The sequence below is a fragment of the Anomaloglossus baeobatrachus genome, chromosome 7, assembly GCF_048569485.1.
Source record: "Anomaloglossus baeobatrachus isolate aAnoBae1 chromosome 7, aAnoBae1.hap1, whole genome shotgun sequence".
Lineage (NCBI taxonomy): Eukaryota > Metazoa > Chordata > Amphibia > Anura > Aromobatidae > Anomaloglossus > Anomaloglossus baeobatrachus.
Genome location: NC_134359.1, coordinates 241,585,895 through 241,611,207, shown reverse-complemented (window position 1 = coordinate 241,611,207; position 25,313 = coordinate 241,585,895). Strand labels below are relative to the sequence as shown.

General features: G+C 45.1%; 1 protein-coding gene across 2 annotated transcripts in view; it reads left to right on the top strand.

Annotated features, from left to right (window-relative positions):
- SYT17 (synaptotagmin 17) overlaps positions 1-25,313 on the top strand; it is a 180,102-nt gene that overhangs the window by 98,330 nt on the left and 56,459 nt on the right. For both annotated transcript variants that reach the window (XM_075317981.1, XM_075317982.1), the window contains exons 6-7: positions 10,892-11,012; positions 19,428-19,583. In XM_075317981.1, the coding sequence (XP_075174096.1) occupies positions 10,892-11,012; positions 19,428-19,583 (277 nt within the window). The remainder of the gene's footprint in view (positions 1-10,891; positions 11,013-19,427; positions 19,584-25,313) is intronic.

Sequence of the window (25,313 nt, the reverse complement as noted above, 5' to 3'; positions counted from 1 at the left end):
TAGATACACTAGAGCAGGGGTCTCAAACTCGGATGGGCCACATTCTTTTCAGGACAAAGTGACATTTGTATTGGTACCATATTTTTTTTTACATTTTATCCCCTTTTTGTAAAGCATACAGTTTTAAAATTAGCACCATATAGTAATTTTGGCTATCATCTTGTAGTAATGTTCCCATCCTGGTCCCCGTCTGGTAGCAATGTCCCCATCCTGTTCCCCTTCTTGTAGCAATGTGCACCATCCTGCTTCCCATTCAAGTAGTAATGTGCCCATCCTTGTCCCCTTGTAGTAATGTGCTCCTCCTTATTTCCATCCTGTAGTAATGTGCCCATCCTTGTTCCCATCCTGTAGTAATGTCCTCATCCTGTAGTAATGTGCCCATCATTGTCCCGTTCTTATAGTAATGTGCTCCATCCTTGTCCCCATCCTGTAGTAATGTTCCATCCTTGTCCCCATCCTGTAGTAATGTGCCTATCCTTGTCCCCATCCTGTAGTAATGTCCTCATCCTGTAGTAATGTGCCCATCATTGTCCCGTTCTTATAGTAATGTGCTGCATCCTTGTCCCCATCCTGTAGTAATGTGCCTATCCTTGTCTACATCCTGTAGTAATGTTCCATCCTTGTCCCCATCCTGTAGTAATGTGCCTATCCTTGTCCCCATCCCGTAGTAATGTCCTCATCCTGTAGTAATGTGCCAATCATTGTCCCCATCCTGTAGTAATGTCCCCATCCTGGTCCTCATCATGTAGTAATATGTCCATCCTTGTCCCCATCTTGTAGTAATGTGCCCTTCATTGTCTCGATCCTGTAGTAATGTGCCCATCCTTGTCCCCATCCTGTAGTAATGGGCCCATCCTTGTCCCCATCCTATAGTAATGTGCCCATCCTTGTCCCTATTCTGTAGTAATGTGCCCCATCCTTGTCCCCATCCTATGGTAATGTGCTCATCCTGTAGTAATGTGCCCATGCAGGTCCTCTTCTTGTAGTAATGTTCCCTTTACTGGACCTCTTCTTGTAGCAATGTCCCATCCTGGTCCCTATTGTGCCATTCTTCTCACACACACACACACACACACACACCCTGCCCTGTGCAGCCTCAGCGGGCAACACACACACATGCACACACCAAAACAATCTTCTCATCTGTCCTCTGTTCAATCGGCGTCCTCTTTCCTGCTTCATGCAGCCTGCAGGCACATGGACCCGGTAAAAATTGCAGCCACTGTCAGCGCTTCATCTAAAATTCAGATGAATGTTTTAACGGCGCTGTGCAGAGTCAAGTTCTCTCTGCACAACTATTCCAATTGCAGCCACTTGGCAATCAGAGGCAAGCAGCTGAGGTCATACGCATCAGTTGCTTGTCTTTGATTGGCTAGCATTTACCATTGAGTTGCGCAGAAAGAGCTTGACTCTGCAGCGCCGGCAAAAGGTTCATCTAAAATAAAGCGCTGACGGCTGTGGCACCTGTACCGGCCGTGATTGTTACCGTGCCTGTGTGCCGCAAGACACAGCCTGAGGGGCCGCATGTGGCTCGCAGACCGCGTGTTTGAGACCTCTACACTAGAGCATAGTTTTTGAAGAAACTCGCTGTCTTAAACATGGTGGAGAATTAACCACCGATCTTCTGTCAATGAGACTTGTGCAAATCCTTCTGTCTCTTCATGTAATCCCAGACATACTCAAAGGTGTTGAGATCAGGGCTCCGTGGGTACCATATTATCACTTCCAAGACTCCTTGATCTTTTACGCTGGTAATAATTCTTAATAACAATGGCTGTATATTTGGGATTGTTGTCCTGTTGCAGAATAAATTTGGAGGCAATCATATGCCACTCTGATGGTATTGCAGGATTGATACCGTATTTTTTGTTTTATAAGACGCACTGGATTATAAGACGCATCTCAAATTTAGAGAAAGAAAAGGTAAAAAATAAAAATATGGGGTCCGTCTCATAATCTGGCAGTGTCTTAGCAGGGTAGGGGTGTAAGCTGTGGTGGGACAGGGTCATAGGAGGCAGGGGCAGTAGTTGAGCAGGGCGATGCCGTGGGTGGTGGTGGCAGGTGTTCCGAATGCTCACTGTAGGCACTGTGAGGCAACAACATCCAGAAACTGTTGGAGATGTGGACTTCAAATAAATGTAGTTGGTGCGTGCGCAGATTGAGCTATTGGCTAATGACGAGCTGAGCGCTCAATCTGCGCATGCGCCGACTTCGGGAGCCATTATTTAAAGCCCCCACTGCCGACATTTTCAGGATGGCCCCTGCCTCACCCCCTGCAGCGAGCGCTATCACTGCCCACATTGCACAGCCTACAACCCGCAGCATTGCCCCAGCCTCCTGTGACCATTCTCCACCAGCCCATAGTAATCTACATTCAGCGTATAAGACGCACCACTCATTTTGCTTCTACATTTTTGGAAGGAAAAGTGTGTCTTATAATCTGAAAAATATGATAAGTATCTGTGTTCTTCTTAGAATTGAGGACACCATTAATCCTGACCAAATCCCCTAATGTCATTTGCTGACATGCACCCCAAACTTACAGGATCCCCCATGCTTTGCTGTTGCCTGCAGACTCTAATTATTGCATCATTCTCGAGTCCTGAACAAACAAACTGTTTTATATTAGTCCAATATCTCACATTTTAACTCATCAGTACAGAGCACCTGCTACAATTTTTATTGTACCCCAATCACTACGTTTTTGTGGATAGTTGGGTTGCTTGGCCCTTATTACATTTCAAAGGTATGGCTCTTTGGCTACAGGTATTACCATTCCTGGCAAAACAGTAGAGCTAATTGCACTGCTGGACATCTTCCATTTTGGAATGGATGTACCGTATTTTTCGGACCATAAGACGCACTTTTTTCCCCCCAAATGTTGGGGGAAAGTTGGGGGTGCGTCTTATGGTCTGACTATAGGGCTGCGGCCAGGAATGAGGGTGCTGTGGTGGAGCGGGTCATTGGTGGGCACGAGCAGGCAGTAGCAGCGCCTGCCGTGACCACGTGGGCCCGCTCATTACATATGCACGCCCATCCTCCCGCCCATCTCTCAGCGCAGAAGCCGGCGCTGACAGGTGGGTGGGAGGACGAGCGGGGACGCGCGCATAGTAAAAAGCCGGTCCGCATGATCACCCCTGGCAATTACAGCCTGGAGTGATCATGTGCGGCTGTATTCACTGCTCCCCGCGCGTCATCATCAGCGCGGGGTGCAGTGAATCAGTACACTCACCCGTCCCCGTGTGTAGCCGTCCCCCTGCAGCACGCGATGTCTTCCTGTCTGTGCCGGTCAGCTGATCTGTGCTGAGCTGATCAGCTGATCGGCACAGACAGGAAGACATCGTGATGCTGCAAGGGAACGGCTACACACACACACACACAGGTCAGTGGCGCAGAGATGAAGATGATCGGTGCTGCAGGGAGTGAGGAAGAATAGAGTATAAACGTTTATTTTTTTTCTCTGTGCTATAGGATACAGGCCATATACCAGGATGGTATATGAGCACGATGGGGGCATATAGCAGGATGGGAGTATATGAGCAGGATGGATGGGGGGTATATGAACAGGATGGGAGTATATGAACAGGATGGGAGTATATGAGCAGGATGGATGGGGGGTATATGAACAGGATGGGGGTATATGAACAGGATGGATGGGTGAATATGAGCAGGATGGATGGGGGATATATTAATAGGATGGGGGTATATGAACAGGATGGGGGGTATATGAACAGGATGGGGGTATATGAACAGGATGGGAGTATATGAACAGGATGGGAGTATATGAATGAGCAGGATGGATGGGGGAATATGAGCAGGATGGATGGGGGTATATCAATAGGATGGGGGTATATGAACAGGATGGGGGTATATGAGCAGGATGGGGGTATATGAGCAGGATGGGAGTTTATAGCAGGATCATATACAAGGCAGGAGGATCATTACCAGGATGGGGTACCTTAGTAGAGAATTTGGGGACATTACCCCCATAACAGTGTCAGCAGCAGATCCTCGCCCCATAACAGTGTGTCATGACCACATTTTTTTGCTTAAAGTTTTATTTTCCTATTTTCCTCCTCTAAAACCAGGGTGCGTCTTATAGTCCGGTGCGTCTTATAGTCCGAAAAATACGGTAAGCATGATTTGTCTTTCGTCTGCTACACTGGATTACCTTGGTTGACTACTGTGTCTATGGTATTCAACCTTGTTTATTTCCTTGTGCTTCTTCTACAGAGATTGCACAGCATACTTTAAAACCTTCGTTGATGCAGTAAAATTACCTTGCGGCTTGACACTGTGCTCAGTCTTACTATGGTTCATTATGAATAGAGATGATGGGACCCGTGGAAGTTTGGTTCGGCAGGTTGAGCCGGATTTTAGATAAAGATTAGTGTGGGACCCCAGTTTTGAAGTTTCCTACACAGCTGTTTTCATCCTACATATGAATATAATGATCATTTGATATAATTAGATCCTATATTATCAGCTGTGTTTAGAGGTGTTACTTGTTACTTGTTATTGTAATCCTACCTCTGCTATGGAAACTGCTTGAAGAGGTTTTCCACTATTAATGTGACCCCCTTTCATTTGTCCTAACTATTCCTATCTAACACTTTCAAAATATACTTCTGTTTCCTACCCTACTCCTGTAAACTGATCTCTCTGTGGCTCCTATCTTCCTATGTTGATGTTCTGGCTTTGATCCTTCCACCTGCAAACCGAAATCGGACCAACTGAGCAGGGCAAGTCACTGTTGGGGGCAGGGATGCCTCTCTGTGAGTGACAGCAGTCTGAACAGATCACACTTCACGCTCATCTCAGCCTGCTTTACAGTGCCGAGCTTTCATGTGTGCCGATCATTAGATGAAGTAGTAAATTACAGGGTGATCAGCACATTGCTGTGCCTGCCACATGAAAGCACCACACTCTAAGGCCTCCTTCACACGTCCATAATCCTGGTATGTAAGATGTCCGTTTTCATACATACTGGAGATACAGACATACGCAGACCCATTAAAATCAATGGATCTGTGCACACATCCGTGTTTTTTCACGGGCGTGTGTTCATGTGGTGCACACGTGTGTCCGTGTGTTCCACACTGAGACAAGTCCGTTTTTCTCCGGCAGCACTGATGTCAAACAGACCACACACTGATGTCATCCAGTGACATCAGTGTGACATGTGTCGGAGAAAATACAAGTCTTTGAAATAAAATGATTTTATATACTCGCCTGTCTCCAACCCTGCTGTCTCTGGCGCTGCTGTCACTTTCTTCCAGGCCCGCTGATTATGCTCATGAATATTCACTGCATCGGAGACCCGGAAGCAGCAGCGCTGGAGACAGTAGCGCCGGAGACAGCAGCGGAGGGGACAGCAATGTCGGGGACAGGTCAGTAAAAAGTTCCTGATCTCCATGTGCTATCACGGATAGCACATGGAGAGCACACGTGTGCTAAAATCACGGCACACGAATGGCCTTACGTATCTTCAACACAAGACCTAAAGGAGGGGACCTAAAGAAAAGAAAGTTTGAGTCTAAAAAAGCCCCAGTGGCGTGTGTGAAAATTGAAAGATTACTAATTTAGTTGTTATTTTAATGAATATCATCATATGAAACAAAAGAAAAAAAACATTGTGAGAAATCAAGATTTTATAAGACAGAACAGAAGACAATGCTCACCAGAGATTTTGATCTTTGTGGAAATATAGTCAAGATACAGAAGTCTTAATCTTTACATTGTAATATGAGAAAAATATGAGTTGAAGATGGCAGATGGATGAGCAAAAGTTGTGTTTATCAAGTGTAATGAGAAAATGTGTAAACGTCAGCAAAGGAAGATCATTCCGAAATGCAGGTGCAGCATGAGAAATATGTTAGAGATGATCCTGTGAGATATAGAAAAGGTTTTATCCACAAGTTAAAGCTGTACTTGTGTGGTGTCTCCATGATGACACATACAGTACGAGTATATAGTATAATTGAGAAAAAAAATGTATCATTTGTTAGTACTTGTACAGTATAGTAGCGAAGAGTACAAAGATAAACTTCAAGATTGTCTATTTGGAGTTGTTTTAATACATTATTGTCTGTGATTGAAGCCGCTACCAATCTGATAAAAAAAAAAAAATTATATATTTTTTTATGGCGCATTTTTGTACTCTGCTTTGTACAGTTTATTTCTTTGTTCTTTTTCTAAAGCATTGCGTGAACAATAGTATAAAGGTCAAAGACTCTGTTCTCGTGGACCAATTGCGTGAGGCATTGTTATTGCATTTCTGTAGAAATCTTATCTACAATGCTCCAGTGACAACCTGTAGCAGGAAAAGGTCACACTGATTTGGTGCATGGGCATCTCATAAACCCACAATATATACAATTATATGGAGCTCATAATTTAGATCTGGGAAGTGTAGCATTTGTGACCTGACATTTATTGATTATTAATCTATATTACAGTATAATGTATCATTTTCATGTAGGAGCTTGTTTTAAATGTTACAATGTTCAGCACCGTAGATGATGATGGCACTATATGAATATATATTGATCTACAAATACATAATGGAAGACACGTAGAGGAGTGCAATACACCCTGGAAGACCCTGGAGGGCCTCAGAATACTTTTTTTGATGATTTTAAAAAGAGTGAGACTTCTACAGTGGTAAAGCCTATACATAATGTACAAGGCCTTGAAAAAATTAAAGGAAGGAGTGCAATACACCCTGAAAGACACATAGAGTAGGGCCTCAGAATAAATGTTTTGACGATTTTAAGAAGAGTGAGACTTCTACAGTGGTAAAGCCTATGCATTATGTGCAATGCCTTGAAAATTTTAAAGGAAGGAGTGTAATACACCCTGGAAGACACGTAGAGTAGGGCCTCAGAATACATTTTTGGATGATTTTAAAAAGAGTGAAACTTCAACAGTGGTAAAGCCTATGCATTATGTGCAAGGCCATGAAAAATTTAAAGGTGGAATTGCATTACACAAGTGGTCCCCAATCTTTCTGACTTTGAGAGCCACAATCAGCTCTGAGAGATGGTAACAAGCCACAGTTAGCTTCTGTCCCTCACCGTTGTGCCAATCAGCAAACCCATTTTCAGTATAATGACAGGTAAAGCTTTTCCACAAAAATCACCACATGGATGTAGTATATCAAGATCCAAGGGTTCCTATCTCCATCCAGATCTGCTCTTCTGTGTGGGTCTATCCAAAAATGTCACCATCTGAAGACCTGCTCTTCATAGCTGTTTGCAAGACCTGGTGTAAATGCGCCTAGCTGTCAGACAGCCACAAGCCACCCACCATGAGCCTGTGAGCCACATGTGACACCGGTATGAGTCACATGTGGCTCCGGAGCCACAGATTGGGGAGCCCTGATCTACAGTATTGGAGAATAATAAAGGCTGTTACTTAGGGATCACGCAAAATATAGATTGTTTGCAAAAATGTATATAACATAGATTTGAGTGGAGTGGGAGAGCATGCCCCACAGATGCTTCATTCAAGTTACAGTGGGCAGTCGTATTATAGCTTGGAAAATAATGTCTTCCATTCTTGCGATCAGTGGGGATCATAGAAATTTACCCCCACTAATCTACTATTTATCACCTATCCAGTGCAGTGGTGATGAATGCTACTGTCTAGAAAATAGCCGCATTATTATTGAAGTCAACCCAGTCCCCATAATGTAACAAGTCTTGATTCTACTGTATTTTCCTGTAACATTTTATTATTTTTTGTTATTCCTGATAGAAATTCCTAAATAAATTGACATCTGGGAGGTAGAAGTTGGAGGGAGGGGAGTGGGGGTCCCTGAACATTTAATATAATTATTGGTGCCCCTGAACATTGTCACATTATCCAATAAGTGCTGACAGTGTCAGGCTGACTGTGCGTGGACACACCCCTTTGATTACAGGACTCTTATTCATACACTCGTATTTCTACAGTTTCTAGTTATTTCACTATTTACCCGTTCCACACAAGGAGTATTCAATCACACAGTCAACTCCATGGACAGTAAAGGGAATCTGTCATCAGAATTTTGCGACCCCATCTTAGAGCATCATAATGTAAAGGCAGACTTGATTCTAGAGATCCGTCACTTACTGGGCTGCTTGTTGTAGTTTTGATAAAATCACACTTTGCTCTGCTGCAGATCTACCGGTTCTCTGAACGCTGGGTTGTGTATAAACCCCATTGGCAGCTTTCTGTGTACACTGTGCATTGCCAGGTAGTTGCCAATATAGGCGGAGTTATACAGAGCTCATACATATGGAGGACTACATGGCACAAGCCAACTAGTCCTGTAGTGATAATGTCCTGCTGACAAAACAGTAATTTTATCAAAACTACAGCAAGCAGCCCAATAAGTGACATATAGCTGGATTAGGGTATGTGTCTCTACATTATGCTGATCTCAGATAAGGAGGCAATAAATTACTGACAGATTCATTTTATAGATCCATGCCCTTTAAGATATAAGATTTTTCATGTATGTCTATATGAGCTAATTAAGTTTGTGCTAAAAAAGAAGTTTGGAAAACTTTGAAACACATCCACAATCAACCACAATACATCTTCAGATGTTCTTCGACAGCACAAACCAAGAGAACGTAGTTTGTTCTGAAGAAGAAGTTTGTAAGACATCGAAATGCGACCACAATAAACTACAAAAGATCTTCAGATCAACTTCTTCAGCACAAACCAAGTTGAAGAAGAAATTTGGAAAACTTTGAAAACACGTCCACAATAAACCGCAAAAGATCTTCAGATCGTCTTCTTCAGCACAAACCGAGTTAAAGAAGAAGTTTGGAAAACTTCGAAACGTGTCCACAATAAACCACAAAAGATCTTCAGATCTTTTTCTTCAGCACAAACCAAGTTGAAGAAAACGTTTGGAAAACTTTGAAAACGCGTCCACAAAAAACTGCAATAGATCTTCAGATCTTGTCCGGCACAAACGAAGATAACTCAATTTGTGCTGAAGAAGGAGTTTGGAAAACATCGAAATGCGGCCCCAATAAACTACAAAAGATCTTCAGATCACTTCTTCAGCACAAACCGAGTTGAAGAAGAAGTCTGGAAAAACTTTGAAACGCGTCCACAATAAACACAATAGATCTTCAGATCTTCTTCAGCACAAATCAAGATAACTAAGTTTGTGCTAAAGAAGTTTGGACGACTTCGAAACGCGTCTACCGTAAACTGCCATAGCTCTTATAGATCTTCAGATCTTCTTCAGCACAAATCAAGATAACTCAGTTTGTGCTGATGAAGAAGTTTGGAAGACATCGAAACGCAACCACAAAAAACTACAAAAGATCTTCAGATCAACTTCTTCAGCACAAACCGAGTTGAAGAACAAATCTGGAAAACCTTTAAAACACGTCCACAATAAATTGCAATAGATCTTCAGATCATCTTCTTCAGCACAAACCGAGTTAAAGAAGAAGTTTGGAAAACTTCAAAACGCGTCCACAATAAACCACAAAAGATCTTCAGATCTTTTTCTTCAGCACAAACCAAGTTGAAGAAGAAGTTTGGAAAACTTTGAAAACGCGTCCACAATAAACCACAAAAGATCTTCAGATCTTTTTCTTCAGCACAAACCAAGTTGAAGAAGAAGTTTGGAAAACTTTGAAAACGCGTCCACAATAAACCGCAAAAGATCTTCAGATCTTTTTCTTCAGCACAAACCAAGTTGAAGAAGAAGTTTGGAAAACTTTGAAAACGCGTCCACAATAAACCGCAAAAGATCTTCAGCTTATTGTCTTCAGCACAAACCAAGTTGAAGAAGAAGTTTGGAAAACTTTGAAAATGTGTACACAATAAACTGCAATAGATCTTCAGATCTTCTTCTCCGGTACAATCTGAGATAACGCAATTTGTGGTGAAGAAGAAGTTTGGAAAACATCGAAATGCGTCCACAATAAACTACAAAGATCTTCAGATCAACATCTTCCGCACAAACCAAGTTGAAGAAGTCTGGAAAACTTTGAAACGCGTCCACAATAAACACAATAGATCTTCTTCAGTACAAATCAAGATAACTAAGCTTGTGCTAAAGAAGTTTGGACAAGTTCGATACGCGTCTACAATAAACTGCAATAGCTCTTATAGATCTTCAGATCTTCTTCAGCACAAATCGAGATAACTCAGTTTGTGTTGAAGAAGAAGTTTGAAGAACTTCGAAACGCGTCCACAATTAACTTTCTTCAGCACAAACCGAGTTGAAGAAGTCTGGTAAACTTTGAAAACGCTTCCACAATAAATCACAATAGATCTTCAGATTATCTTCTTCAGCACAAACCGAGATAACTAATTTATTCTGAAGAAGTTTGGAAAACATCGAAATGTATCCACAATAAACCACTGTGGGTCCTACCTATGTATCCTGTCCTTTTCTTATGACATCCACAGCAGCACGGAGAGACCACATTTTTTACCTTCACCTTGTCATTAATTGGCCTTTTGTCTGTGGATTCCGCAGCAGCCTGCAAGTACAATATGGTCTCTGTGTTGTGGTTACCATAACTCCGCAAGGTGAACAAATTATCCCTACCTGTCTTCTCAATTATTTGGATAAGACCCTTTTGCGCTTTTTGTTTCCTGTAGCTCCTTGTTTTATATGACATGGACAAAAACAGCTAACTTATGTGCCAGTCCTGCTCTGGAACACTTGCCGTATGGATGCATTGCCTGGATGCCTCCGATATTGGAGTGACTCCACCACCGGTTACACTTCTCTACTTTAGAGTTAATATACAGAATTACAGCTTATATTTGTTATGTTAGTAAATGTCAGTAAAACTGTGTAGGGCTGAACTAACAGCGTAGAGAAATCTGCGACTAGATGTCTTGCTCATATATCTTCTTGTTTCAGAATGAAGTTGAGCTGGGGGAGCTGCTTCTGTCTCTTAATTACCTGCCAAGTGCTGGAAGATTGAACGTGGATATTATTCGAGCAAAACAGCTTCTTCAGACTGATATGAGCCAGGGATCTGGTAAGACTTTGGTTTACTGATGTCTCTTATCTTAAAGAGCTTGATCAATCCACGAGCTGTCTATATGCATTAGGCAGGGACGGTTTTAGACAAAGTGGGGCCTTGGGCAAAATTGAAAGCGGGCCCCATATGCTTAGCTATTGCACCATCACTCAGCAACCTTGTAAAAACTATATACAGTGGAACCTTGGTTTAAGAGTAACTTGGTTTGAGAGCGTTTTGCAAGATAAGCAAAGCTTTTTACAAATTTTCAACTTGTTGTTGAAGAGCAATGATTTGTAATAAGAGCAAATTCCCACTGTGCACACTTCCGGTTCTGTCCTTTCACCGCACTCTGGAAGTTATTTTCTGTCCATATGTACTGTCTACTGTATACAGTATACCATTGTACAGTACAGTATATACTATATCGCATTTCTATCAATTTGCATTTGTGGATACAGTGTTGTACTCTCTTTCGGCTAACCAGTACACACATTACTTGTACTGTACCTCTCACACACCAACAATTCTATTGGAATCTAATGTGCAGTTTAATTTGTTTTATGTTTTTTACTGTATTGTACAGTATTTTGTATTAGTGTACTGTAATAATTTTATATGAATACAGTACATTATTTTGTATTACTGTAATAAGTTTGTATAAATACAGGAAATATTTTTGGGTTGTGGAACGAATTGTCGGCATTTCAATTATTTCCTATGGGAAAATTCGCTTTGATATAAGAGTAACTTAATTTAAGAGTAAACTCCCGGAGCCAATTATTCGTAATCCCCATATGCTCAATCTACACTATATACACATTGTCTACTCTATATATTCAGGAAGAGTGTGGAGAGTTCACCAGTTTTTCTCCACCTCTTCAGTTTCTATATACTCTAAAAGAGTGAAGGATCTTTGGTGACATGACCATGATGTCACCAAAGGTCATTCAACCCTTCTAAATTCCGAAACTACACTGTTGTTGCAGGACTGGCATTATCAATGCAGTTTCTGTTTTGTAGAAATATATCACGCATTGTCAAAATTGTTGGTACCCCTCGTTTAATGAAAGAAAAACCCAAAATGGTCACGGAAACAATTTGAATCTGACAAAAATAATAATAAATAAAAAAAATCTATGAAAATTAACACATGAAAGTCAGACATTGCTGCTTTTCTGCTTCCACAGAATTTCTAAAAAAATAAAACTCATGAAATAGGCCTGGACAGAAATGATGGCACCTTCCTTAACTTAATATTTGGTTGCACAACCTTTTGAGGCAATCACTGCAATCAAACAATTCCTATAACTGTCAATGAGACTTCTGCACCTCTCGACAGGTATTTTGTCCGCTTCTCAAGAACAAACTGCTCCAGTTGTCTCGTGTTTGAAGGTTGCCTTTTCCAGACGGCATGTTTCAGCTCTCTCCAAAGATGCTCAAAAGGATTTAGGTCAGGGCTCATAGAAGGCCACTTCAGAATAGTCCAATGTTTTCCTCTTAGCCATTCTTGGGTGTTTTTAGCTGTGTGTTTTGCGTCATTATCCTGTTGCAAGACCCAAGACCTGCGAATGAGACCAAGCTTTCTGACACTGGGCTGCACATTTCTCTCTAGAATCCCTTGATAGTCTTGAGATTTCATTGTACCCTGCACAGATTCAAGACTCCCTGTGCCAGATGCAGCAATGCAGCCCCAGAACATAACAGAGCTTCCTCCATGTTTCACAGTAGGGACAGTGTTCTTTTCTGATATGGTTCATTTTTTTGGTCTGTAAATATAGAGCTGATGTGCCTTGCCAAAAAGTTACATTTTTGTCTCATCTGTCCATAGGACATTCTCCCTGAAGCTTTGTGGCTTGTCAACATGTCTGGCATTTTTATGATTTTTTTTTTTAACAATGGGGTCCTCCTTGGTCATCTCCCATGAAGTCCACTTTGGTTCAAACTACGGATGGTGCGATCGGAGACTGATGTTCCTTGAGCTTGAAGTTCACCTTTGATCTCTTTAGAAGTTTATTGGGGCTCTTTTGTTGCCATTCGTATTATGCGCCTCTTTGATTTGTCAGCGATTTTCCTCCTGTGGCCTTGTCTAGGGAGGTTGGCTATAGTCCCATGGATCCTAAATTTCTGAATAGTATGTGCAACTGTAGTCACAGGAACATCAAGCTGCTTGGAGCTGGTCTTATAACCATTACCTTTAACATGCTTGTCTATAATTTTCTTTCTAATGTCCTGAGACAACTCTTTCCTTTGCTTCCTCTGGTCCATGTTGAGTGTGGTACACACTATGTCACCAAACAGCACAGTGAGTATCTGTAGCCCTATATCAAGGCCCACTGACTGATTATAAAATTGTAGACACCTGTGATGCTAACTAGTGGACACACCTTGATTTAACATGTCCCTTTTGTCACATTATTTTCAGGGGTACCATAATTTCTGTCCAGGCCTATGAGTTTTATTTTTTAAAAATGTTATGGAAGCAAAAAAGCAGCAATGTCTGACTTTCATTTGATCATTTTCATAGATTTTTTTTATTTATTATTACTTTTGTCAGATTCAAGTTATTACTGTGACAGTTGTGGGTTTTTCGTTCATTAAACGAGGGTTACCAACAATTTTGACCATGTGTGTATATATGCCAGGATGTCCATAAAAGCATGGGGAATATAATGGGAATGAAGAGCTGCTATACTGCTAGGCTCACGTCCACATTGGAGCCTCTGTTGAGTAAAATGCCTTCTTTAGCAGGCTCCATTGCAGATTTCCTCAATTTTTCGTTAAATAATGGAAGGCCTATCAGAAACATGACGGATTCCATTGTAAAGGACCTGTTACACGCAACAACGTATCTAACGATATATCGCCGAGGTCACGGATTCCGTGACGCACATCCGGCATAGTTAGTGACGTCGTTGCGTGTGATTCCAACGAATGTCCGTTAACGATGGAAAATACTCACCTTATCGTTGATCGTTGACATGTCGTTCATTTTCAAAAAATCATTTGTTGCAGGACGGAGGTTGTTCGTCGTTCCCGAGGCAGCACACATCGCTATGTGTGACACCTCGGGAATGACGAACTACAGCTTATCTGCGGCCGCCAGCATTGTGGAAGGAACGAGGTGGGCGGGATGTTCGGACCACTCATCTCTGCCCCTCCACTTCTATTGGGCGGCCGCTTAGTGACGTCGCTGTGGCGCCGCTCTAACCGCCCCCTTAGAAAGGAGGCGGTTAGCAGGCAACAGCGACGTCGCTCAGCAGGTATGTCTGTTTGACAGGTCCGAGCGATGTTGTGTGCTAAGGGCAGCGATTTGCCATGACACGCAACCGACGGGGGTGGGTGCTTTCACCAGCGATATCGCTAGCAATATCGCTGCGTGTAAAGCCCCCTTAAGTCAATGGAGTCCTTCACATAACAGATCAGTCCCCAACATGAATTCCATTAGTCTATTTCTAATGTGGTGTGAACCAACCTTATACTGACAGGGATTCCTTAAACTTCAAGGGAACCTATTGGGCAATTTATTCTGTCCAATCCGCGGCAATCCGCTCGAATGCAGCCAAGTATATTATTCTCTGAAATTCTCTGTTGTTTCACAGAAAATAACTTGTATAATTTTCCAGAACCATAACTAATTAGCAGAATCCAGTCTGATGAGCATTTATGGACCTCCTCTGACCCCACAATTTACTGTCCTCCTACCATGATTGATGTAGCTGATGTCTCCCATGTTGCCCCCGTCTGTGGCGACTGCGCAGCTACTGTTCTGCAGTGTGCAGGCGCAAGCTCTGAACATACTGTGGAAGACATAGGAGATGTCAGTGTCGCGGGCAGAGGAGGTGACGCTGCACTCTCCCACTGCTCGGGTCCGGCTGCTGCTGCTGCTCGGTGGTGGCTCAAGCGGTGGGCCGGATCCTGGGGACTCGAGTGGCGCTCCTCGTCCGTGAGTGAAAAGGGTGGGGATTGATTGTGGGGATTTGGTTATTGTCCGTGACGCCACCCACGGTTGTGGTGAAGTTGTGACACCACCGCTGCTCTGAACGGGGATCCCGGGAGCGGTGACAGGGAGCAGCTTTGATGTTAGTTCTCCCCTCCGTGGGTAGGGGGTTGGTTGTCCCGGTGATGGGGTAGGGATGGATGGCAGGCGGGTTACGGGGCCTGGTGAGGTGCAGGGTCGCGGAGGGAGCGCTGTGCCGCACGGCACGGTGGTACTCACTCAGCCCAATGATGCACACAGAGTCTCTGATGAAACAAACGGCTGGATGGACGGGTCCCACAGGAGGCTGCGGTGTTGTTTCTCCCGGCAGGTTGATGGTGACTGCCTTTCCCTGCACCTGTGTTGTGTAACGGTTCAGATGGATTCCCACCGGTAACCTGCTCCCCAGCTTGGATATGGGCTGGAGGAGCCCCTTTTGCCTGCAGACTCTGGCCCTGGGAACTTTAGCCTTGGTGGTGACTGTGTTTCCCTCTCTCGGTTAGACTGTTGCCTTCTGTCGGGACTTGGCTGCTGGGAAACCCAGGAGGTTCCCTTCGCTAACGGATTTGGCAAATTCATGGCGACTCCTAGCCTTGCCGGGGTCCGTAAGCCCCTGCCGGATGGTGCTGGCTTCTCTTTGCGTACCGGTCCGGTACCGTCGGGCCACCGCCCGTCCACGGTCCTTACGGTTAGCTCCGATAGGCCACTCCTGCAGACGGTCACCACCGTCTGCCAACCTTGCTGATCCGTCCGGGCCACACACCCGGACCAACTTCAGGCTGCTTAACTGACACTGTCCTCCTTCCACTTTCACTTCCCTAACTGCTCTCTCTCCACTCCTCAACTCATCTGCCTGCTTTTCCCGCCTCCCGGACTGTGAACTCCTCGGTGGGCGGGGCCAACTGCCTGGCCCACCCCCTGGTGTGATCATCAGCCCCTGGAGGAAGGCAACAAGGGTTTTGTGTCTGACCTAAGTGTGCCTGACCGGGAGTGTGGGGTGTGTTGGTGTTGTTCTCTGTGGCCCCTGGCTTGTCCAGGGCGCCACATTCCCCCTTAGTAAATGCAGACCGTCCGCGGGCTGCCCGTCCATCACCGGTTTTATTTTCACAACTGGAAAAGATAAAACGGTAAACACATTACAATTAAAATAACATCTTCCCACATCGGGAGGTTCTCTTACTTTAACGTTGCAAACGGTTACGGCTTCTGCTCTCTTCCACCCAAGCAACCTGGCCCTGATGCTGCCTCTAAGCAAATGGGTAGCACCCCTTGACCCCAGTCGAGCGCAAGTTGCCTGAGCGGGTTCTGTCCTTTTCAGGGGACCCACGTCCATGGGGAACCCCTGAAACCCCCAGAGGATCGCCACCGGTTCCGGTGGTGGCTGGGCCCCAGCATGCTCCACTGCGGGCCCTTCCTCCAATCTGCCTCTCCGGAGGCGGTAACGGTGAAAGCCACAACAACATTATTTACATGCCACAAGTTTGTGGTTGCCCTGCTAGTTCTCGGGCCTGTTCATAGTAGTTTCTACACATAAATTGAAAAGGGGGTCCCAACGGGGACCAGTTGCCGGCAACAACCGGATTCAATCAAGGCTTCAATCTGGTGAATCTTCTCGGTTAATCATTCTTATCAGTCAACTTTCAAAACTTTAAAACGGTATTTTTAACACAGGTGGTCCCAACGGGGGACATTTGCAACGGTACTCCGCTGCCATCACTCTGATTCCTCTGAGTCGGCCTCATCCTCCACCACCAGCATATCAAACATGCAGTGGCAGGCCTGCTGTGAAAGGGGTGCCCGGTATCCATTCCCACCGATACACGGGGTGTAATAGACCACCGGCTCCCCCTCGTAGCGGAGACGCTCACTCGCCTCTTCGAGTTCAGGGGTGGGCTCGGCGCCGGGGCCGGGGTCGTTGTCTTTCCTCCCTGCACCAGGCGGGTTGTCGCCAGCTGCCGCAGCCTCCAGGCCTCCAGCATCCAGCACATCAGATCCTTCCGTAGTAGCACGGGGTAGCAGGTCAGGTGGCTTCACGCTGAGGCGCCCCATAAGTAATGGTAAGGGCGATGCGTGGGTCGGGATTGGGCCGGTCCCCTCAGCCGCAGTGGCCGGTCCTGGTAGGACATAGGGACGTGGGTCACCTGTCGGCTCCGTCACATCTGTTCCCATCCCGTACATTGGGGCAGTCACAATCAGCATCTCCACCTCATTGGTCCACTGCTCCATCATAAGGCATATCTGTTTCTGCTGGCGTTGGTTGAACTCAATTATTCTGGCCTTTATCCACATCACAGTCCCGGGTTCGGGCACAGCGCCTGGTGCCATCCTGGCCGGGGCCTCTGATACGTCTTCACTAAGGGGCCGCAATCTTGGCGGTTCCCACAGGGGTGATTCAGGCCGGCCCCACGTGTCTGCAGCCAGTCGGTCCGCCGGGGCGGATTGGCAGGGTATCGCTACCGGTTGGACGGGTAGTGGGCCTAGTGGCGGGGCAGCAGCAGTTAACACGGGTAGTGGGGGAGGAGGCAGGGCGAGCGGGTATGGACCGGGTCCCTCGGCCGCGATGACCGACCCACTAGGGGTACAGGGGCGTGGGTCACTCACCCTCCCTTCCAAATCCTCTTCCACCTCGCGTCATCGCATAGCAGCCACCACGTCCGCCATGTCGGTCTCCCACTCCTCCAGGAGGAGCTGCATGTGGGCCTGCAGATGGTTACTCAGCGGGGCGGTCCGGTCCCTCAGCCACGTCGCTGTGCCTGGCGCGGGGGCTTCATCTTTGGTAGTCAGGCTGTGTATCTCGGCAATAAGGTTTTCCAGGAACCCGGTATCGCTGCAGAGTCCTGGCGTCCCTGCTTTTATAGCCGCTGGCTACATGCGGCCAGACGCCATCAGTCCCCCTTAGTCTCTTTCCGGCTCCTCCTCTACAGGGGCGGGGTTTTGGCCTTCGCGCCTCCACTACTCGAGGAGACGCTCGAGCGGGAATTTTTTGCGCCCAAGATGGCGGCTTCGGCAAATTTTCAGCCTTGGCGGTGACTGTTTCCCTCTCTCGGTTGGACTGTTGCCTTCTGTCGGGACTTGGCTGCTGGGAAACCCAGGAGGTTCCCTTCGCTAACGGATTTGGCAAATTCACGGCGACTCCTAGCCTTGCCGGGGTCCGTAAGCCCCTGCCGGATGGTGCTGGCTTCTCTTTGCGTAGCGGTCCGGTACCGTCGGGCCACCGCCCATCCACGGTCCTTACGGTTAGCTCCGATAGGCCACTCCTGCAGATGGTCACCACCGTCTGCCAACCTTGCTGATCCGTCCGGGCCACACACCCGGACCAACTTCAGGCTGCTTAACTGCCACTGTCCTCCTTCCACTTTCACTTCCCTAACTGCTCTCTCTCCACTCCTCAACTCATCTGCCTGCTTTTCCCGCCTCCAGGACTGTGAACTCCTCAGTGGGCGGGGCCAACCGCCTGGCCCACCCCCTGGTGTGATCATCAGCCCCTGGAGGAAGGCAACAAGGGTTTTGTGTCTGACCTAAGTGTGCCTGACCGGGAGTGTGGGGTGTGTTGGTGTTGTTCTCTGTGGCCCCTGGCTTGTCCAGGGCGCCACATCAGCCATATCAATCAAGGTAGGAGAGATGGTGAATTCGGCCAGATTTCCTTAAGCCTTATATCCGGGGAGCTTGCCCAGTCTTCTTTCTTTATTTTCTTTGCTAGTGCCCTCTGTTATCGGCTTCTTATTTCCTGCCATTTATTTCGCTTCTCACTCTCTCCTAGCATCCTCTGTCATCTGAATCTCATGCTGTGAGCTATTGTCCTCTGTTGTCAGTTTCCCAACCATTGTGCTTTTGTGCTATCATTTGACATCCACCCCTTGTGTCTGTGTTCTAGTGTTCTCTGTTATTAGCCTGCCACTCCCTTTTTACCCCCTGTGCTTTCTGTTATCATCTTGTAACTTCCAGTGTCTGTGTTCCATATGTGTCAGCTGCTTACCTCTGATTGGCCGGCGGCTGCCATTGGAATAGTTGTGCAGAGAGAGCTAAACTCTGCAGCGCAGGCAAAACGTTCATCTGAAATAAAACGTTGATGGCTGCGGCCCCTGCACCCACCACAATCGTCAAGGGGGCACTTGTCTGCGAGACGCAAGAAGCTGCCTGAGGGGGCCGTATGTTTGAGTCTCCTGCCGTAGACTATCATAGGTACGAGTGCTATTTGTGAAAAACATTGATTGCAGGAGTACGAGAAAAACTGAATATGAATGAGCCCTTTGAATGATGGGAGAAGCGCTCAGCTATCTAAGGAGGCATTCAAAAGTATGCTACAAAGAAACAAATACCACTGACCCGCTTAGACAAGTGTGAATAGGTGCAAGCTGCTGTGACTATGGTAAATGCAGATGAAAACGTGCAACTGTAATCCGTATAGTTATTATTCTAGAATTATGACTAGGCTATACTTTATTTTTTGGCAGATCCATTTGTGAAAATCCAGTTGGTTCATGGGTTAAAGTTAGCCAAAACCAAAAAGACATCATGCATGAGAGGCACCATCGACCCTTTTTACAATGAGTCCTTCAGTTTCAAGGTTCCTCAAGAAGAACTTGAGAATGCCAGCCTAGTATTTACAGGTAAGTGAAAGTATTAAAATAATAAATTACGTGTAAGCCTAAAAAAGGACAACATGCCCTGATTCACGTCGATAGTTGACTAAAAATAGCATTTTATATGAAAAAGAAGATTGATTTTTTTTTCTCACAAACAGCGCCACCCCTGTCTATCGGTTGCATCTGGTATTGCAGCTCTTCTCATCAACTTAAGGGTATGTGCCCACGATCAGGACTCACTTCATCCTGGATGCAGCAGGTCCTGACCTGCAGGTCTGCGAGTCTCCTCCACAGGCGAATGCAGGAGACCACAGCTGCTTGTACCCGCGATCAGGGTTCAGTGCGCTGCGGTCTCTCGCTTGTATGCTCCCTACGGAGGATGCATGCGAATCCGCAGCAAACAGTTGATATGCTGTGGCTCGGAAAGTTGCACCGCAGGTCAGTGTTTGCTGCGGAAAAGACAAGCACAGTGGGCACGGGATTTCTAGAAATCCCTTCCATTATGCTTGTACTGTAGAATGCAGCATTTTGGACGCAGCTGAAGCATGCTGCGTCCAAAACACTGCAAACACTGATCATGGCACGCAGCCTAAATCAGACTGTACTACAATATAATAATCTTTATTTCTATAGCGCCAACATATTCCACAGCACTTTACAATTCAGAGGTTCATATAAAAACAATCATAAGTAACAGTTATAGAAGATACAATAAAGCAAAAATAAAGACAACCCTGCTCGTTAGAGCTTACAATCTATAATGGGGTGAGGTGGGTGTGACACAAGGTTCAAGTGCTTATTTACAATGACGGTCCAGCCACCTTGAAGAAATGGGGGACAGATAAAGGCTGCATGAGCCAGTCATCAGCCAGTCTTTGTGATGCTTTTGGGTGCGGTGGAGTTTGAGGGAGAATTATGTTCTGAGAAATAGTGGAGATGTACAGTGGGGAAAAAAAGTATTTATTCAACTACCAATTGTGCAAGTTCTCCCACTTAAAAAGATAAGACAGGTCTGTAATTGACATCATAGATAGAACACAACTATGAGAGACAAAATGAAAAAAACAAATCCAGAAAATCACCTTGTCTGATTTGGCAAGATTGTTTTTACAAATCATGGAGGAAAATACCGTAAGTATTTAGTCACCTAAATACGTGCAAGATTTCTGGCTCTCACAGACCTGTAACTTCTTCTTTAAGAGGCCCCTCTGTCCTCCACTCATTACCTGTAGTAATGGCACGTGTTTAAACTTGTTGTCAGTATAAAATACACCTGTCCACAACCTCAAACAGTCACAATCCAAACTCCACTATGGTGAAGACCAAAGAGCTGTCGAAGGACACCAGAAGCAAAATTGTAGCCCTGCTGGGAAGACTGAATCTGCAATAGGCAAGCAGCTTGGTGTGATGAAATCAACTGTGGGAGCAATAATAAGAAAATGGAAGACATACAAGAGCACTGATAATCTCCCTCCCTTAATCTCCCTCCATGCAAGATCTCACCCTGTGGGGTCAAAATGATCACAAGAATGGTGAGCAAAAATCCCAGAACCACAAGGGGGGACCAAGTGAATGACCTGCATAGAGCTGTGAGCAATGTAACAAAGGCTACCATCACACTACACTGCCAGGGACTCAGATCCTGAAGTGCCAGATATGTTCCCCTCCTTAAGCCAGTACATGTGCGGGCCCATCTGAAGTTTCCTAGACAGCATTTGGATTATCCAGAAGAGTATTGGGAGATTGTCATATGGTCTGATGAAAGCAAAGTCGAACTGTTTGGTAGAAACACAACTCGTCGTGTTTGGAGGAGACAGAATGCTGAGTTGCATCCAAAGAACACCATACCTACTGTGAAGAATGGGGTGGCAACATCATGCTTTGGGGCTGTTTCTCTGTAAAGGGACCAGGACGACTGATCCGTGTACATGAAAGAATGAATGGGGCCATGTACCGTGAGATTTTGAGTGCAAACCTCCTTCCATCAGTAAAGAGCATTGAAGATGAAACGTGGCTGGGTCTTTCAGCATGATAATGATCCCAAGCACACTGCCAGGGCAACCAAGGAGTGGCTTCGTAAGAAGCATATGAAGGTCCTGGAGTGGTCTAGCCAGTCTCCAGATCTCAACCCCATAGAAAACCTTTGGAGGGAGTTGAAAGTCCATGTTGCCGAGCAACAGGCCCAAAACATCACTGCTCTAGAGGAGATATGCATGGAGGAATAGGCCAACATACCACCGACAGCATGTGCCAACCTTGTGAAGACTTACAGAAAACGATTGACCTCTGTCATTGCCAACAAAGGATATATAACAAATATTGAGATGAACTTTTGTAATTGATCAAATACTTATTTTACACCATAATTTAAAAAAAAAATATCTTGCCAAAATCAGACAAGGTGATTTTCTGGATTTGTTTTCTCATTTTGTCTCTCATAGTTGTGGTCTATCTATGATGTCAATTACAGGCCTCTCATCTTTATAAGTGGGAGAACTTGCACAATTGGCTGACTACTTTTTTCCCCACTGTAAATTAATTAACTTGATTAGGGAGGGTGATAGCCCAGGCCACCCTAAAAAGATGTCTTTTTAGGGGGCGTCTGAAGCTGAGTATGTTGTTGTTCATCCTCGTTTCTTGGTTCAGAGCATTCCAGAGGATTGGTGCAGCTCGGGAGAAGTCTTGGAGCTGGGAATGGGAGGTTCGGTTTAGTGTGGATGTTAGTCGAAAGTCGTTTGCAGAGCATAGAGAACGGCTAGGGTGATAGAAAAGATAAGGGTAGAGAAGTAGAGGGGTGCAGTGCTGTGAAAAGCTTTATGGGTAAGAACAAATGTGGCGCCCCTGACCTGGTCCCCTGACCTGGTCAGGCACCACTGAGTACTACACCCATGCTGGGACAGTACTTCCAGGTAAACCCAAGGGCCAGAACGAGGTATGTACGCACAGACACATAGCAACCAGTTCTCCCACACCATTAGATGGGACCCTTGGGCAGTCACTGCAGGGGACTAGCCTTCAATTCTTATCAATGGGTGTAGGGGAGGGGCTGGGAGATAAAGTGCAGAGGTTGTCAGGAAAGGAGTGAAGCGAGCCAGTCTGGCAGTGGAGCGCTGCGGTTGCTACGGGATACGCGCGCGGCCACAAGTCAGACACTGTGCGGTGTAGTAACAGTTGGCGGGGGAGAACGGTCACGTAGTCAGTCAGACAGTTAGTGAGTACGAGGTTGCCAGTGACTAGGCACGTACAGGGAACAGGTCCCTAGAGCAGACTTCAGTTTTAACTATCTGCTAAACCTGCCGGTGAGGGGAACTACAGGTACCTCACCAACCATACAGAGTCCGAGCCTCAACAGCAACGCAGGGACCCATAAGGAGACAGAGACAGGAGCCATCTCACTTGGTCCACCCTGCCGGCAAACGAGCCAAACACAGGGGAGAAAAGGCAGTAGCGACTCCCTGGATAGACCCCCATGGTACTTCACGTCAGGGGGTTATCTGAACAAAGAGTGCTAAGAAAGCGAACTAACCTGTTACCCTCAGACTGGCCAGAAGGAACCCTGGTCTTACCTGGTGGATCACAGTAACGCTCGGGTCAGCTCACAGCAACATCAAGTGTGAGTAAAAAGCAGTTGAAAGACTTTTGGGCTGAGCCTGAGTTATTCCTGACCCGCTATACTATACACCTGAGCCCCTGGGGCCTGACTCACTCACGGGAGGCCCCACCATCTGACTGCAGACCCCATCAGCCCCAGACGCTCATAAAATCTGCAGTGGCGGTCATCCATATCCCTGACCGCAAGCCGTGAGTTGCATCACGACCAATAAATAAAACCTACATTACCTGTTGCCATATAGAAGAAGCCCTGTGGCGTTCCCGAATAGGACCAGTACCCCTGAGGCGGCACACAAGCAATTTAAATTGGATCCTGTGATATATGGGCAGCCAGTGCAATGACTGGCACACAGCAGAAGCATCCGAATAACGATTAGCCAGATAGGTGACCCTGGCTGCAGCATTAAGGATGGACTGTAAAGAAAAGAGTCTAGTTAGGGGGAGGCCAATTAATAGAGAGTTACAGTAATCAAGGTGGGAATGGATCAGGGCCACAGTGAGGGTTTTTGTTGTTTCCATGGTGAACAATACCAGAGTCAGCCTGGGGACAAGAGTGGAGCTGGATCTGAAATTAGAAAAAAAATATATGTTTTTTGTTTTTTTTCTAATCTTATATTACCTATTTATGTGCAGAACTGCACTGAGGCCAACACTACAACAACACAGCATCTATAGGCTACATCCTTCAGTTGCTGCACAGCACCCTAGACATACATGCAGAGCAAAAATGATATTGTATGATCTATAGCGGAAGACTAAAACCAAGTGGAAAGTAGTCTCAGTACTGGATAATTATCCTTACATACTAGGGTTAAACAGTACCAGACAGCGGAGGGCAATCGCTTCTGGCCTTGACATGACAGATTGAAGGTTTTTACTGTTTGCATGTGTCAATCACCAGAAAAGCCCTCGCTATTACTGAGTCCTCTCAGCACATAAAGTGGCACATGTTATTATGTGCGCTGCTTATCCAACCAACTGTGCATGGTGCTTTTATAACAAGAGGCTACATAAATATATATATATATATATATATATATATATATATACAGTGTGTGTGTATATATATATATATATATATATATATATATATATATATATATATAGTGTGTATATATACACATATATATGTATGTATATATATATATATATATATATATATATATATATATATATATACAGTGTGTGTATATATATATATCTATATATATATATATATAAAAAATGTAAACATATATTCTGGTGTCAGCCACCTATTCCTTTAAGCCATTATAAAGAATTATAAGCTACTAGTTACAATGAGGTTTCTTTCTTCTGCATACTTATTTTTCTTTCTAAAGATATTGCCGTTGGATCTGATGCATGCAGATATTCCGGGTCAACGCCAGATTTATGCGAGCCCTTGAGCGTCAGAGTCCCAGTGGGCTCTTCTTTGTTTCCTATTAATCCACCTCACCTGTCACAAGCAGAAACATTTTTTATTTCTCGGTCAATAAAGTTATGCTTCTTTTTTACAGTACAAGCTTTACTATTATTACTATTATTATTGGTACTATTGACATTATTATTATTATCTAATATATAAAGCTGAGTGTGTGTGTGGGTGTGTGTGTGTGTGTATGTGTGTGTGTGTGTGTGTGTCTGTGTGTGTGTGTGTGTGTATGTCCGCTAAAGGAATCCGCACCGTTGCATTTACAATCACAAAATTTTGCACAGACACTCCATGGGACTCAGGGAACATCATAGACTATGTTTTGAGGGGAAAATGTATCCCCACACTTTACAGTTATTCACCAAAAAACCTGCCTCCATTAAAGTCAAAGGAGCTGGGAGCTACAGGTCATTAATAGGAGCTGTGATTGGTTGCTATAGGCAACGAAAGACATTTTTAGTATAAGAATCTTATGTGTGAGGTAATATGAGACAGAGAGACACAGACAGAGACAGACACAAACATAAAGACAGAGAGACAGACAGACATAGAGAGACAGACAGACATAGAGAGACAGACAGACATAGAGAGACAGACAGAGAGACAGACTGACAGAGAGAAAGACAGACATAGAGAGACAGACGGAGAGACATACACAGAAAGAGATACAGACAGACAGAGAGACAGATAAAGAGAGACAGACAGACATA